Source organism: Equus przewalskii, chromosome 8 (assembly GCF_037783145.1).
Source record: "Equus przewalskii isolate Varuska chromosome 8, EquPr2, whole genome shotgun sequence".
NCBI classification, from domain to species: domain Eukaryota; kingdom Metazoa; phylum Chordata; class Mammalia; order Perissodactyla; family Equidae; genus Equus; species Equus przewalskii.
This window is the reverse complement of record NC_091838.1, coordinates 37,556,329-37,572,090: the sequence shown is the minus strand read 5'-3', so window position 1 is coordinate 37,572,090 and position 15,762 is coordinate 37,556,329. Positions and strand designations below refer to the sequence as shown.

The 15,762-nt window shown below is 36.9% G+C and overlaps 1 protein-coding gene across 2 annotated transcripts in view; it reads right to left on the bottom strand.

The window, feature by feature from the left end:
* Positions 1-1,601: 1,601 nt before the first annotated feature.
* DECR1 (2,4-dienoyl-CoA reductase 1) overlaps positions 1,602-15,762 on the bottom strand; it is a 45,011-nt gene continuing 30,850 nt past the window's right edge. For both annotated transcript variants that reach the window (XM_070631697.1, XM_070631698.1), the window contains 5 exons: positions 10,177-10,276; positions 5,805-5,877; positions 2,382-2,528; positions 1,873-1,935; positions 1,602-1,770 (listed from right to left, as the gene is read on the bottom strand). In XM_070631697.1, coding sequence (XP_070487798.1) covers positions 1,711-1,770; positions 1,873-1,935; positions 2,382-2,528; positions 5,805-5,877; positions 10,177-10,276 — 443 coding nt within the window. In that variant the 3' untranslated portion in view covers positions 1,602-1,710. The remainder of the gene's footprint in view (positions 1,771-1,872; positions 1,936-2,381; positions 2,529-5,804; positions 5,878-10,176; positions 10,277-15,762) is intronic.

The following is a 15,762-nucleotide window of genomic DNA, read 5'->3' as shown; positions in this document are numbered from 1 at the left end:
AAACAAATTCCTCTCATAAAAAACAAAAATTAAATTAAAAAGCAAAAAGCTGAAAATAAATATATCAAAACCCAAAATACTAACAGAAGTTTTCTTTAGGAAGTTAGTTTTTTATTTTTTCTATTCTTTTGTAGTCTCACGTTTTCTATAACCATGTTTTAAAAATGAAAAGACAGGAAAGCCCCATCTTTCACTTGTATGTTTTACATTTTACATGAGATTTTTAATTCTTTCATCTCACTTAATCCTCATAACAACCCTGTGAAGCAGATACTATAATCCTGAATTTTATCATGAAGAAAATAAGAAGTGCTAAAACTTATACAAGGTCATTTATAACTACAGGCACTTTTTTTTCTTATATCACAAGAGGTACTGATGATTTAAAAAAGAAGAAATATGCAGAGAGAGGAGAGGAAAACAAGGTTTAGCGTTAAAGGTAAAATGGAGACTGGGTAGCTGCACTGAGAGAGTGTAAAGAAAAAGTGTAATATCCTAAAATGCCCAGGGAAAGCCACTAGAATTAGCAATGTCAAGGCCACTTATTCTAATCCTATAACATTACCCATTTATGTACACAATTTAAATGTAATTTATCTACACAATTAACTGCCAAAGTAATAAGGATTTTCATATGTGGCTTATAACACAAAAATTCAAATAGGAAAGTGGATTCCTTTGCAAATTTATTCAGAGGAAGTTAAGATGGAAGTTGGTCCCTTCTCTTGGTAATCTGAGCAATGAGGACAGTCAGTCTAGTGAGCATGTTATGAGTGTCTCCTATGAAAGCAAAAAAGAACATTTTTTAAAATATAAGCTCAAAATCATAATTAGTAGGCTTGAAACTGTAATTTTCTTATTATTTGCCTCTCAGGATGATAAATTAGTCAAATCAAATATGAAATAAAACAAAATTATACACAAAAATATTTTAGAAGCTTTGTTTATCTTCTCTACCCAGAGAAATCTGTTCTTCTTTTAGAGTTAAGATGGAATGCTATCTCCTAGGTGTCACTTTCTCTAAACTCTGGAGACAGAATGGATTACTTCTTCCTCTACAGTATAACACTGCTGGAATAATATTTATCACAATGTATCATAAATAACTATTTATAGGTCTGTCTACCCTGCTAGATAATGAGTTTCAAGAGGGCAAAGGCTGTAGATTATTGGTGTTTTATCCTCAATACCAAATAAAATGCTTGGCTACAAAGTAAGTCCTGGTAAAATTTGTTAGAATTTATATTGAGCTATCTAAAGAAGATAATTCACAAATAATGAAAAGGAAAAATACTAGGAAGGCAGAGTCTATTAAATGTACTGTAGATCCTTTACTTTCTTTTCGGCCCCATCACCATGGGCATCGTTTAATATGTAAGTCAAATGCTACTTCCACCATTAAGTTTCACCTGATTTTTCCAGGTTACAAATATCTGTTCCTTTCTCTGCACTTCCAAGCACTTTTTACCTCTATCAAAACCTTCACTCACTTCCCTCTTATTTTTTAAAATTTTTTGAAGGGACAATATCCCATCTTATTTATCCTTGAATATACAATGCCTACCCTCTACTGGTCTGGCACATAATACAAACCCAATGACTGTTGGTTAACAATTTATTAGACTTGAAAATACATGAAAGATTATAGACAGTTTGTATCATTTCTATTCCTTGACTTTTTCTGTAACCAAAACAAGGGCCAGAGTGGTCTTATGAGCCTTTTGTCTTCCTGATGAGTCCTTCGATTGTGTCCCACTGCTCCTTGGTGACCTGACACAAAAAGAAAAAGTCAATTCAATATGGTTCTTGTATATTTTTAAAGTTTAGTATCCCAGCTGCTCATATTATATTATATACACAAAATCACGTTACCTTACTCAGACTGTTGAATTCCCCTGAAATAAGTACTTCCTCTCCACCATCAAATCTAATGACCTGGAAAAAAATATTAAAAACTCTGAAACTAACTCCTTTTAAAAACTTTCAGAACTATTAACCATTTTCCCATCCTAACTGGATGGAATACCTCCTTGGCACTTTCAATCAAAGCCCAAATTTTAAAGACAAAACTGATGATTAAACCTAAATTGATTCACCCTCTTCAGAATCCTCTTTCCATCATCTTCACAATTTCAAATTGTACCCAATCTTAAAGGTCATCTTAAAGGCATGTCTAAATAGAGTAATTTGCACTTAATAAAATTAATTTATCAATGAATACATTTAATAAGCTAAACAGTATATATTAATATTTTTATATTATTTACAGCTAAATAAATATTTTAAATCATACTTACATTCAATATTGTCAGGACTGGCTCCACAATATGCCTCCCCCCCAAATCCACCTCCCAAAAGTCAAGGGAAACAACAATGCTTACTGCTCCATTAATCCAAGAAGCATAATCACTACAAAGGAAAGCAGCAAGATTTGCAAGTTCTTCCACAGTTCCTAGCCGACCACAGGGAATTCTGTTGATCATGTCTTTCTCAAATGCTCCAGTTGGGTCAAGACGGCTAAAGGCACCCTTAGAAATTAAGAAAATAGTTAAGTTGCATTTTTTTTAATGCAACCTCTTTCCTATTTAAGAAACAAATTTGCATAAAATAGAATGTTACTATGGCAGCCTGTTCATACCTTAGACCTTGTAAGCAACAGAGAATTTTGCCAAATTCTTCCACATTCACTTTGGCTCAAAACAGGTCATTTTACCTAATACTGAGCTTTAAAAAAACACTAGAAAATGGAACTTTTTTGCCTTAGTTCCTTCATTTGTAAAATGAGGATACTGTCTTGGCTACCTCACAAAATTGTTGGAATGTATGAGAAATCAGAAGATCTATAGTCACACACTGTACAATGACTTTTTGGTCAATGACAGACTGCATAGTCTACGGCTGTCCCATAAGATTAGCACTATATAGCCTAGGTGTCTAGTAGGCTATACCATCTAGGTTTGCATAAGCACTGCACAGGAAGAGGAAATTTTCCTCTAACCTTCTGGGTTCTTCTGGCTGGTCTAAGAATTAAATTGACATGAGATAGATTAACAGGAGAAAAACAAACAAAAGTTTAATAACATGTACACATGGGAGAAACCCAGGAAAACCAAGTTACTTGCCAAAATAGCTGAAGTCCTCACCTTAAAAACCATCTTCAGGACAGCCACATGCAAAAGATTGAAAATTGACCATTCTTTTTCACCACACACCAAAATAAACTCAAAATGGATCAAAGACCTAAAGATTAGGCCTGAGACAATAAGTCTTTTGGATGAGAACATAGGCAGTACACTCTTTGACATCAGTTTCAAAAGAATCTTTTCGGACACTATAACTCCTCAGTTGAGGGAAACAATAGAAAGAATAAACAAATGGGACTTCATCAGACTAAAGAGCTTCTTCACGGCAAGAGAAAACAGGATTGAAACAAAAAAACAGCTCACTAATTGGGAAAAAATATTTACAAGCCACTTATCCGACAAAGGGTTAATCTCCATAATATACAAAGAACTCACACAACTCAACAACAAAAAAACACACAACCCGATCAAAAAATGGGCAGAGGACATGAACAGACATTTCTCAAAAGAAGATATGAATATGGCCAATAGACACATGAAAAGATGTTCATCATCGCTAATCATCAGGGAAATGCAAATCAAAACTACACTAAGATATCACCTTACACCCGTTAGATTGGCAAAAACATCCAAAACCAAGAGCGACAAATGTTGGAGAGGTTGTGGAGAAAAAGGAACCCTCATACACTGTTGGTGGGAATGCAAATTGGTGCAGCCACTATGGAAAACAGTATGGAGATTTCTCAAAAAGTTAAAAATAGAAATACCCTATGACCCAGCCATCCCATTACTGGGTATCTATCCTAAGAACCTGAAATCAGAAATCTCAAGAGTCCGTTGCACCCCTATGTTCATCGCAGCATTATTTACAATAGCCAAGATGTGGAACCAACCTACATGCCCAGAAACTGATGATTGGATAAAGAAGATGTGGTATATATACACAATGGAATACTACTCAGCCATAAAAAAAGACAAAATTGGCCCATTCACAACAACGTGGATGGACCTTGAGGGTATTATGTTAAGCGAAATAAGCCAGTCAGAGAAAGACGGACTCTATATGACTCCACTCATAGGTGGAAATTAGTATATTGATAAGGAGATCTGATCGGTGGTTACCAGGGAAAAGGGGGGGTGGGGGGAGGGCACAAAGGGGGAAGTGGTGTACCCACAACATGACTAACAAAAATGTACAACTGAAATCTCAACAAGGTTGTAATCTATCATAACATTAATAAAAAAAAAAAAAAAACCATCTTCAGCTGAAGACAAAAGATGTTGGGGGTGGGTAGAGTCAGAGACTTCAAAGGGAAGGAGGGCAATTCACAGGTAGGTGAAAAGGAGCAAACATTTGGAAAACAAGTGTTTGGTCACACAGAAACAGAAGAACACAGAGGGGAGCCCGACAAACAGGCTTCTCTAGATTCCTCCCTATCTACCACCTAATTCATGTTATGCTAAGGTGATAGCTCACTTCTTCAGACAGATATTTTTTATTTGAATTTTTTAGGCAGGTAAAGGGGAAGTAACAAGAAAAACTTTCTAAGTCTGTTTTTTCATAAAAATAATCAGCCTAAGGGCTGGCCCAGTGGCATAGTGGTTGGGTTTGCGGGTTCTGCTTTATTAGCCCAGGGTTTTTGGGTTTGGATCCCAGGTGCGGACATACATACGGTTCATCCAGCCATGCTGTGGTAGTGTCCCACATACAAAATAGAGGAAGATTGGCACAGATATTAGCTCAGGGCCAATCTTCCTCCCCCCCCCCAAAAAAAAAAAATCAGCCTAAAATAATCCTCAGGTTAAAGAGAAACATTTTAGAGTGGCAAATTTTGTTCCCCTTCAGTACACTCTATGATGTTCGCAAAATACAACAATAAAATTGCCTAAGGACACATTTCTCAGAATGTATCCCTATCATTAAGTGACTCCTGACTAAATATTAAAGTAGTCTGAAATATGTACAAGCTTATTTGTGATGGAGGTGGAGGTGCTATTGTCATTTGATTTAGTAAACAAAGAAAAATGACTCAAGTAGGAAATATATAAGAGGAAATTCCTCTTCTCCTTTTTCCTCAAAATAATAGGAAAGGAAGAAAACAAGCATGTAGGAATATTAATTCAAGTAGATCCCAGAGAGAGAAAAAACATAACTAAATCTACCAAATAATTTCTGTCTTCTGTTAATGATGCGAAAGAGCAGACCAAGATAAAGTACATACAAGCACTGATTAATAAAAACGATTGGATTTTTCTGTACTAGTGTCTGGAAGTCTAGGTGCCAGTTTTCTTCAATGACACATGTATGAGACAGAGCAAGCACTCACTCCGTGTGAGCCCTCCCTGGGCAGGGATAAAGTAGCAGAGACAAAGGGTAGCAACCGGTTCCGATTCTGGTTCCATCAGTGCTTGCTAGGGAGTTTCTGTACTTTGACTTTCTTTAGATCTCTTTAAAACTATATGCCTGTTATTTGTGTATAACTCATATACCTACTGCTAGACTATAAGCTCCTTGATGGCAAGCACTTTGTCACAAATGTTTTGTACCTTTCTCAGTATTTCTGCATACAGTAGGCACTCAGTAAATATAGGTTAAACAGATAAATAAAATGCTCCAAACTCAGGCATCCCTGGAAAGTCCTAAACAACAATCAGAATATATCTATCACTGTTTCATTCTTTAATCATTCACAATGTGATAATAAGCAAACTAAAACTTACTTTGGTTTTTATAGGCCCCGGTTGAATCACATTGAATCGCATTCCATATTTACCCCATTCAGCTGCAAGAGATCTAAAAATTAAAATAAACATAGATGCTAAAATATTACACTATATGTTAAAAATAATAATAACCAAAAGTACCGGCATGCTTACTCCATGCCAGAGACTACAACCCCAACACGCAGGCAGTATTATTATTCCCCCATGTTACAGACAAGGAAACTGAGTCACAGAGAGGTTAAATTATTTGCTGTGGGTCATATGGCTAGTGAGTCAACCTTAAGTGGTCTACCTCCAGACTTTGTGCCCTTAATCACTCTGCTACACTATCCTCCATCTACATTTTAGGGTCCTTAATCACTATGCTATACTACCCACTATTCACATTTTAGAAGCAAGTCCAATATCAATACATATTTTCAGAGTAGGTTTCATTACTTAGCACAAAAAAGTGAGAGACTCATGCCCCTCCTCCACATTTTCTGGAGTTTAATTGTGCATTTATGAAGCTCAATATAACTTTATTTACAGAGCACGGGATTACAATTTTGCAATATCACAAGTGGTCTAATTGAGTAAGAGATGATTACATAGAGAGTTCAAACATTAACCACATCCATGTTTAACTAGGTTTTAATAGAATTGTTGAACTGAGCTTGAGAGGAAATAGGAACCTGACAAAATCTTACTAAATGCCCTGAAGGAAAATGTGACACTAATGGCAGACATGGAAACTTGAAGCCTACTTGACAGATAGGTCTAACTTTTATTATCTAAACTTACTTTAAGAATTTATATTTGTATGTATACTTGTGTGTATATACTTAATCTAGTTTCAGAAAACAACTTATGGTAACTCAAAAGAATACATAAGATGCAAATAAAGAAGAGGGGGCAGAGGAAAGGGAGAGGGAAAGGGCCAGGAGGGAAACAGAAGGAGCAGAGAGAGAGAGATGGAGGGAAGGAGAGAAAGAGGAAGGAAGGAAGGAAAAGAAACAAGGATAAGGAAATATAAAGGAGCCAGGAATGAAGCCAATACCTAAATGTATTGTGACATTCCATATAATTGTAATAGGCAGTTTACAAATTTGTATCTACTCTTTCCATGACACCATGCAAAAAAGGTAAGCCTAATCATTTACACAATTCGCAGCGCCCACAAGGAAAAAGCAAGCTAATTTCTCTGAAGAAGCACAAGTGCTTCTGACAAAAAAAATTTTTTCCAAGACGACTTATAAAAGGAAAATTATCTAATATAATAATGTCCTTAAGATACTGTATCCTTTCAATAGATACAAAGGGATAAGTTTAATGTGATATCCATTAATTTGGCCTGACAGCATCAATTCAAAGGCCAATACAGTAAAACCAATTCTACAGGATAGGGGGCATGTGCTCTAAGCAGTCTGTTAATCTGACTTAATCCACAGGTGCATTTTAGAGAAATGGGTGGCCTACATCTCTTTCAGGCAAATCATACTAAAAATTGCTTCTCTATGTGATGCTTTTGGCAGAGTTCATGACAATACCTACCCTGGGCATGTACTTGTAGTGCACCTACTCCAAATTGCTAGGGAAGCAGTAACTTCATATCTTACAAGAATTACAAAGCTGAACAGAGTATATAGCATCCTGTGAAAAACCGAGCAATCTATTAAGGAAATCTACCTAGAGGAAAAACCATCCCAACTCTGCTCAGAGGTGACCAGATAAATGTGTTCCAGTGCTAGCTCTCGTTAAACCAGCTTACATTCTGAAGAACTATTGCAACATGATAAGGAATCCACCTCACTGGCTTGCCCTGCATGTTAAGATGCTAAACACAATATACTAGATATATGTTAGCCATTATTGTTCTTCTACCAACAGATGTTTATTGTGTACTTCCTAGGCGCCAACACTCCATAAATGTTGTTTACCCTCAAATAAAAAAAGGTAGTCCCTGCTCTCAAGTGCAGTCCCTCTCTCTCAAGAGGTCAGTTTAGTTGTATAATGAACTAGCTACTATACTGGGAGTTACATAATGTGTGTCACAGCTGCTTAAAGGGAGAAGTACCTAAGACTACTGAGAGTGAGAGGGAAGGCTTCCTTGAGCAGGTGATAGTTGAGTTGACATTTGAAGAAGGATTGGGGCTTTGTTATGGGAGGCAAGGGGAAAGAAAAGAGGACGGAAAATAATAGAAGGTAGGATAGAGAAAGAAGACAGCCCAGGCATATGGGCCAGTATGAGTAAAGGACACTGGCACAAACAACATGCAGCATTTGGAGACCTACAAGGCCTCATCTGGTACAATGGTGTACTATAAAGTATGAGACAAGAGTCGATGGGGACTCAGGCTGGAGAGGAAGGTACACATTTATTGAGCATCTACTATGTGCAATACACTACACAAGAATACAAAAAAAATTAAAAAGCAGCACAAAACCACAGTCCTTAAAGGACATGAAATTGAAACCTTTAACAAGATTCAAAGGTCCCAACAAAACAAATATTGATATTGGACAACTGGTGCCAAAACAGTCAAGTTCCAACCTCTTATTTCCAATACCATCTGACCTTCAAAAAGGTAACTATCTCTATTCAGACTAAGATTCAACTTCTGAGAAAAGTAACGTCTTTTTATCTCAAACAAATGTGTATTACTGATTTAAATGTTAAAAAGTACTTTGAGACTACTGGAAAAAAAGAATAATTGTGCAGTTTAGAAAGCAGTGAGCACCAGCTATGGACCAGATGCTGCTAAGCAATGAATATAGAAAGATACATAAGCTTTGGTCCCTTTCCTCACAGAACTCACATTCTATGAGGAAGTCAGATAGCTTTAATGATATGTTAAAAAGCAGTCTATCATGCCCTTCTCTGTGCCCCTACTATATATTTGTACATGACCTTCATTTTAGACTACATAACACTGGATGGCATTTATTTATTAGTGTATTAGTCTTCTCACTAGACTGGAGTAAACAAAGTTTTAAGGGAACACAAAGTAGAGGATAATTAATTCTGTTCCAGACAAATGGGAGAAAATATCCCAGAGTAGGCGATATGATGAGAGCCTTGAAAGTAGGAAAATTATCACAGCAATTTCCAATAGGAGCATAATCCAGGCATAGAAATATGAAAATGCATGGTACCTTTAAGGAAATATGGACCAGTCTAGTGGAAATTAAAGCACAGGGGTAATGATATAAGAATACAAGCTCAGGTGAGGATGAGGACTCTCCTACTTCTACCACTATTCTATCCCTGATACCTAGCACAATAAAAGGCACACAATGAATATTTACCAAATAAATCAATGAATAAACAAAGGCCAGGGATAAGTCTATTTAGAATGTGATACTGAGTTTCAGTTTTTATTCCAAAGAGTTAACAAAAAAATGATCTAAGGTTTTTTATCTAGGGAGTATTATAAACAGATACATATTTTTAGAAAGATAACTCTGGTAGGAAAATTGATTAAAAAATAAAGAAGGAAGACACTGGTAGCAGAAAAACATTTTATAGGGTTATTACAGTAAGCCACGATGAGAACCTACATTACAACAAAGACAGTGGAAAAGGCCAATGGGGAACAGGTTCAAAAAAGCAATCATATGCTGCTGAGAAAAGGCCACAGGACCTGGCAAGTGGTCACTGGTCTATGTTAGTCCTATTAATCTTGCAGAGTAGGTACAATAAAAGGATGAAAGTGTGTTTAAGAGAGGTCGGGGGGGGGGGGGTGGGCTGGCCCCGTGGCCGAGTGGTTAAGTTCGCGCGCTCCGCTGCAGGCGGCCCAGTGTTTCGTTGGTTCGAATCCTGGGCGCAGACATGGCACTGCTCATCAAACCACGCTGAGGCAGCGTCCCACATACCACAACTAGAAGAACCCACAACGAAGAATATACAACTATGTACCGGGGGCTTTGGGGAGAAAAAGGAAAAAATAAAATCTTTAAAAAAAAAAAAAAAAAGAGAGGTCAGGGGTGGCACTAGTAAAGATACATGGGAGGGAAAAAAAAAGCTGTAGTCCTGTGCTATCTAATGTGGTAGCCACTAGCCATATGCAGGTACTTAATTTTAATTTTAAAATACTTAAAATTAAATAAAATTTAGTTTCTCATTCACAGTAGCCACAATTCAAGGGTTCATTGGCCACATGTGGCTATTGGATAACGCAGATTTATAGAACATTTCCACCATTGCAGAAAGTTCTATTGGACAGTGCTGCTATAGACATCCAGGAGATAGAATGTCTGTCTTCAGGTTAATCCAAATTAATCTGTTTTACTTTTCTCTGGATAGAGACCAGAATGCAGGAATTTAGTTCCATGAGTTACCAAAGTACATTATTTATCTTTAGCGACAAGATTAACATAGTATACTCACTTGTTCATAGCTTCCACTCCTGCTTTGGCAGAAGCACTTGGTACTACAAAACCTGACCCAGTCTCAGCATAAATGGTTGTAATAGCAAGAAATGCTGCTCCTAAAAATTTAAAGGATATAGTAATTAACAACACGGTTAAATCAATTCACATCAGGAAAACATGATTTACAAGAATGGAATCTGATTCAAGAGAGTTTAGCAAAAAGTGAACATTTTTTAAAACTTCAGTAGCCCTAAATTAAACAGAGAGTAATCTAATAAAATTGCTACATCTTGCTAGTAATCTTACTGACATTTAGGATGGCCCAGCCTGTGCTTACTTGGGATTCTATACCAGGTGAGTCAACATCAAAGCCCAAATCTCAGAGGCATGGCCCTATAACACCCTGCATAATCAGCTGGACAGGCTCCCTAATAACTAAGTGCCCACTTAACTAAAAGTAAGTCAGAATCAAAACTAAATTAGCAGGGACTTCTGCTTCCAGCCGTGATGGACATGCCATCCTCCTGTAAACATCAAGAAAAAAGTGTAAAATATATAATACAACTATTTTCAAATACTATACAATAGACAGGGAAAGACAATGATCCCTGAGAAAGAAAACAAATGAAATGAGCCCTAAGATTACCCTAGATTTTTGCCCAAAGGTACTATAGGTATACTATATACTGTACCATATACTATGTACTATATACATACACATACTACATACTGTAGTATACATTATATACTATACACATATACTATATAGACTGTGGCATAAGGAGGATGAGTACAAGCAAAATATGGCATTTTCACTGAGCTGAGTAGAAAGAGATCAGAGTTTGGGGAGGCTGAGGAATTTGTGAGGAAAGTTCTCCCAAGGAGTAAAGTATACAGAAATAGAGCTCCACAGATCTGCATAGTCTCTCCTTGAGTCTTTGCCCAAATATCTAGTTGTACCTGTTTAGGGTGGAATTCCATGAGGCCAGGCAAAGAACCACTGCCAGGGAGCTGTAGGCTGAACAATCCCCAGAGCTCACATAGGGCTGGGAGATAAGTGAACTTTAAGCAGGTTCGTTGAACATCCAGGGCTTTCAAGTGTAGAGTTCAGAAAGGCCATGCCTTAGTAGGAGGGTTAAATTAACCCCAAAGTAAAGGATAGACTCATCAAAATAAAGTTTAAAAATGAACTTTGAAATGATTGAGTTGATCCACAAGTAACCTAACTGTTTGCCAAAACAAAACTCAACATAGTTCAAAGGAAAATTAAAATACACACAAGCCTGTGCACACACACACGCACACTCAAGAACATGACATTCACAGCATGCAGTCAAAAATTACTACACATAAAAAGACACAGAAAGGGGCCGGCTCCGTGGCCAAGTGGTTAAGTTCATGTGCTCCACTGCAGTGGCCCAGGGTTTGGATCCTGGGCACGGACATGGCACTGCTCGTCAGGCCACGCTGAGGTGGTGTCCCACATCCCACAACTAGAAGGACCTGCAACTAAGATATACAACTATGTACCAGGGGGTTTGGGAAGTAAAGCAGGGAAAAAAAAAAAAAGATTGGCAACAGTTGTTAGCTCAGGTGCCAATCCTTAAAAAAAAAAAAAAAAGGAAGATTGGCAACAGTTGTTAGCCTAGGTGCCAATCTTTAAAAAAAAAAAAGACACAGAAAGATAACCAGGAGGAAGATCAGTTAATAGAAAGTCTCAGAAATGACAAAGAAGATAGAATTAGCAGATAAAGACCTTTAAAATGACAGCATAAATATGCCTAAAAATTTCAAGGAAAATGAGTATAATGAGAAAAATGAAAAACACAAAAGTAGAACCAAACAGAATTTCTAAAGCTAAAAAATACAATACCTAAAATGAAAAATTAAATGAATGGGATTAGTTGCCGAAGAAACGATGCATGCTCTTAAACACATAGCAGTATCAACCATTCAAAATGAAGGACAGAAGCAGAAGGAAGTTGAGAAAAAAAGAAAAAGAACAAAGCCTCAGTGAGTTGTGGAACAATATCTAGCATGCTAACATATGTATAATTGGTGTCCCAGAAGAAAGGGGTAGAAAAATTACTTGGAGAAATAAAGGCTGAAAATTTTCCACATTTGGCAAAAACTATAATCTATAGATCCAGGGAGCTAAACAAATCCCAAGCAGGATAAATACAAAGAAAACCATACCAAGACATATAATAATCAATCACTCAACACCAGTGATAAAGAGAAAATCTTAATAGTGACCAGAGGGAAAATAATATAAATAAGGGAACTAAGATAAAAATATTCATTGAGATCATCAGAAATAATGTTAGCTAGAGAATAATGGAATGGTATCTAAAGGTGCTGAAAGAAAAAAAATCTGTCAACCCTGAATTCTGTACACAGTGGAAATATCCTTCAAAAATGGAGGTGGTATTTTCTGACAAACAAAAGCTGAAAGAATCCACTGCCAGCAGTCCTGCACTACAAGAAATACTGAAGAAAAGTTCTTCAGGCAAAATGAAAACGATACTAAATAGAAACTCAGATCTTAGATGGAATGATGGATGTCAAAATGGTAAGTGTGTCAATAAACATATAACATTTTTTCTTGTTTTCTTTAGAAAATAATTGACTATATAAACCTATCCAAAAAAGTGACACCAAATGTGTGCAATCAGCAGTAGTAGTTTCTCAATAAATTGAATGAATGAATGAAAGTTTAAAATAACAAGCTTTAGCTCCTGAGAAATCAGTGATTTTTCTACTACTTATTTAGCCGTAACACTGAATAAGATAATACTGTAAATTTAATATTTGCAAAAGGATCAAAATACGTATTTTATAAAATAGTACATACTTTAAGAAATTTAAAGGACTACAAGTTTGAAGGACTACAATGAAAGTAGTCTGAAGAAGAGTCAGATAAATTTTTTTTTCTCCTCACGTATTTAGTTTCTCTTTCCTTCTCCATTTTCCAGAGCAGAAACAAAACTCAGATGGACAAGGGGGTAGAAGAGAGGGCAGAAGTACCATTTTGAGGATACAAGAAATACGACTGGTTATGTTACTCATTATGGTAACTCCTTTTATATATCAAACTCAGCCTTTCAGGTCACTGAAAATTATGTTGCTTCCAAAATCACTCTGTGAAAGAGGAGGGATGTAGAACATTAGTGTACCCCATTAAAGCACACTGTCAACAGATGCTAACTGCATCATTTCTAGAGCAAAATTATAAAAACAACTTTAAAAAGTGCCAATTACTAATACAAAGCAAAAGCTCCAGTAGAAAGTGCTCTATCTTCTGATTCAGATTTAACAGAAATGTTTATCGAGGGAGAGGAGTTAGGCCATTATTATATAATTCAGATACTGAAAATGAAAGATATTGTCTTCTCTGTCTCCCTTTAGGTTTTACTTCCTCAGCCTAGAAGATGTGGGTAGCCCACTGTTTAGAATGAGATATGCTGCTTTTAATTCTCTCCAGGTATAAAAAGGAGGTAAAAATTTGAAATTATACTGTTCCAAAAGGGTGACTGCTGCATGGTGAAACAATACAGCTGGACTTCAAAAAACGAACAGTGGTGCTAAAAGTTCAAAGTAAAGAATTCTCAGATTCCCAGGGTTAGCCACAGGCATATTTTTCTTTTTGTAGAAAGGCCAATTATTTAAATTAGAATAATTATTTAACCTATAGAAGAGGTTTGGAAACAGCAAATTTCTAACATCCCTGTGCAGACAACAGAAACGAATCTGTTACTTAGTAAGGTCAAGTAAAGGAGAAAGGCAGCAATGGATGAAATAAGTATTATGCTAGCTCAGGCTTCATTATTTCAAAATGGGAAAAAATAGTAACAAAGAAATACTAAAAATCACTCTGTCTATTACAAATGATAAAATATGTGTAAGAATATGTTCCAATTTCAAAAGGAGACTCAAAAGCTCTAAAACGTGGTTTCAACCCAAATTATGAAAATTAAAATAATAAACAATTTTAGTTTCAATGACCAAGAAAGGTGGAATAGTGTAAAGACACCTGGGCTTAAATATTGATTCTACTATTTACGAGCTATGTAGCTGTGTGACCTTGACCACTTCCCTCCTCTAGCCCCCAGATTTACCATCTGCAAAACAGGAAAATAGGGAGTGTCCAGAAAATGTCATTAAAGTCTAGGATTACTTATTAATTAACTGTTGCTGTTGATTCCACCTACTACTCTTTTACCCTCATACAAAAAGCCCCATTTTGAAACTGATAATATCCAGCTTTTTAACCACCATCTGTAACTTCAATTGATGTTATCTTTGGCTTCCCAGCTACTCTGCCACTTTCATTGAAATCTGATTCCTGGCCTTAAACGTACAAAAATATCTGTATACACATCTCAAACCCAACTTCTGCCATCATCCTGGTAGATTTCACCATCCAGGTAGACAAGATCATAAATCTTACAGCTGCATGATCTCATCTCCAATAGACTTCACTGCTCCCCAATTTAGCCACAACCTGAGCTTTGTCATTATTCCAAAACACTGAATACAGTGCCTCACTCTTGTTTCTGTCCTTCTAGTTCTCTCCCACGCTCATGCTGCATGTGCTCTTTGAGATCTCACTACAAAATTCTGAGTGCTTTACCTCCCATATTCTTTAGGATTATAATTTCCACCCCCCGCCCAGACTAACTTGTTTATTTACAGCCTAGACTACTACATGAATTAATCACTCAACTCCTAGCCACCACATTCTCTCAAGACGTCCACCCTGCAAACTCTCAATACAAAAATGGCTTTTTCACTCTTACACACAGGGAATTTTAATACTGTTACAAACTGTGGGTGAATGCCATTGGAAAGATGCACCTGTAATTTCACCAGGGCAAACGACAGCTCGATTGTGTGTTTAGGAGGTACAAGGAGTTCACTGTTGTCTTATGTGTAATGTAATGCCTGGAGCTATTATTTGCAGTTTTTTCTTTTTTTTCTTTTTTTTGAGGACGATTAGCCCTGAGCTAACTGCTGCCAATCCTCCTTTTTTAGCTGAGGAAGACTGGCCCTGAGCTAACATTTGTGCCCATTTTCCTCTACTTTATATGTGGGATGCCTACCACAGCATGGCTTGACAAGGGGTGCCATGTCTGCACCTGGGATCCGAACTGGCAAACCCTGGGCCACCAAATCGGAATGTGCGAACTTAACTGCTGTGCCACCAGGGTGGCCCCCTATTTGCAGTTTTAACTCTTCTACTATTACTGCCAGAAATTAATCTTACTGACAATCATAGAAAAAAACTGCACTTCTCTATCTTCTTGATGAGGGCACAGAGGACCCTGTCTCTCAGCCACTTTTTGATAACAGCCCAGATTAAATTTAAATCTAAAAATCATCAATGCTCTAACAAGTTAGTCAAAGGAGGATTATGTAACTTAAAAAAATAGAATAACTCTTCTTAAAAGAATATTATGGGCGCTGGCCCCGTGGCATAGTGGTTAAGTTTGGCATGTTCCATTTCAGCAGCCCAGGTTCAATTCCCGGGCACGGACTTATACCACTTGTCAGCAGCCATGCTGTGGTGGTGACCCACATATAAAATAGAGGAAGACTGGTA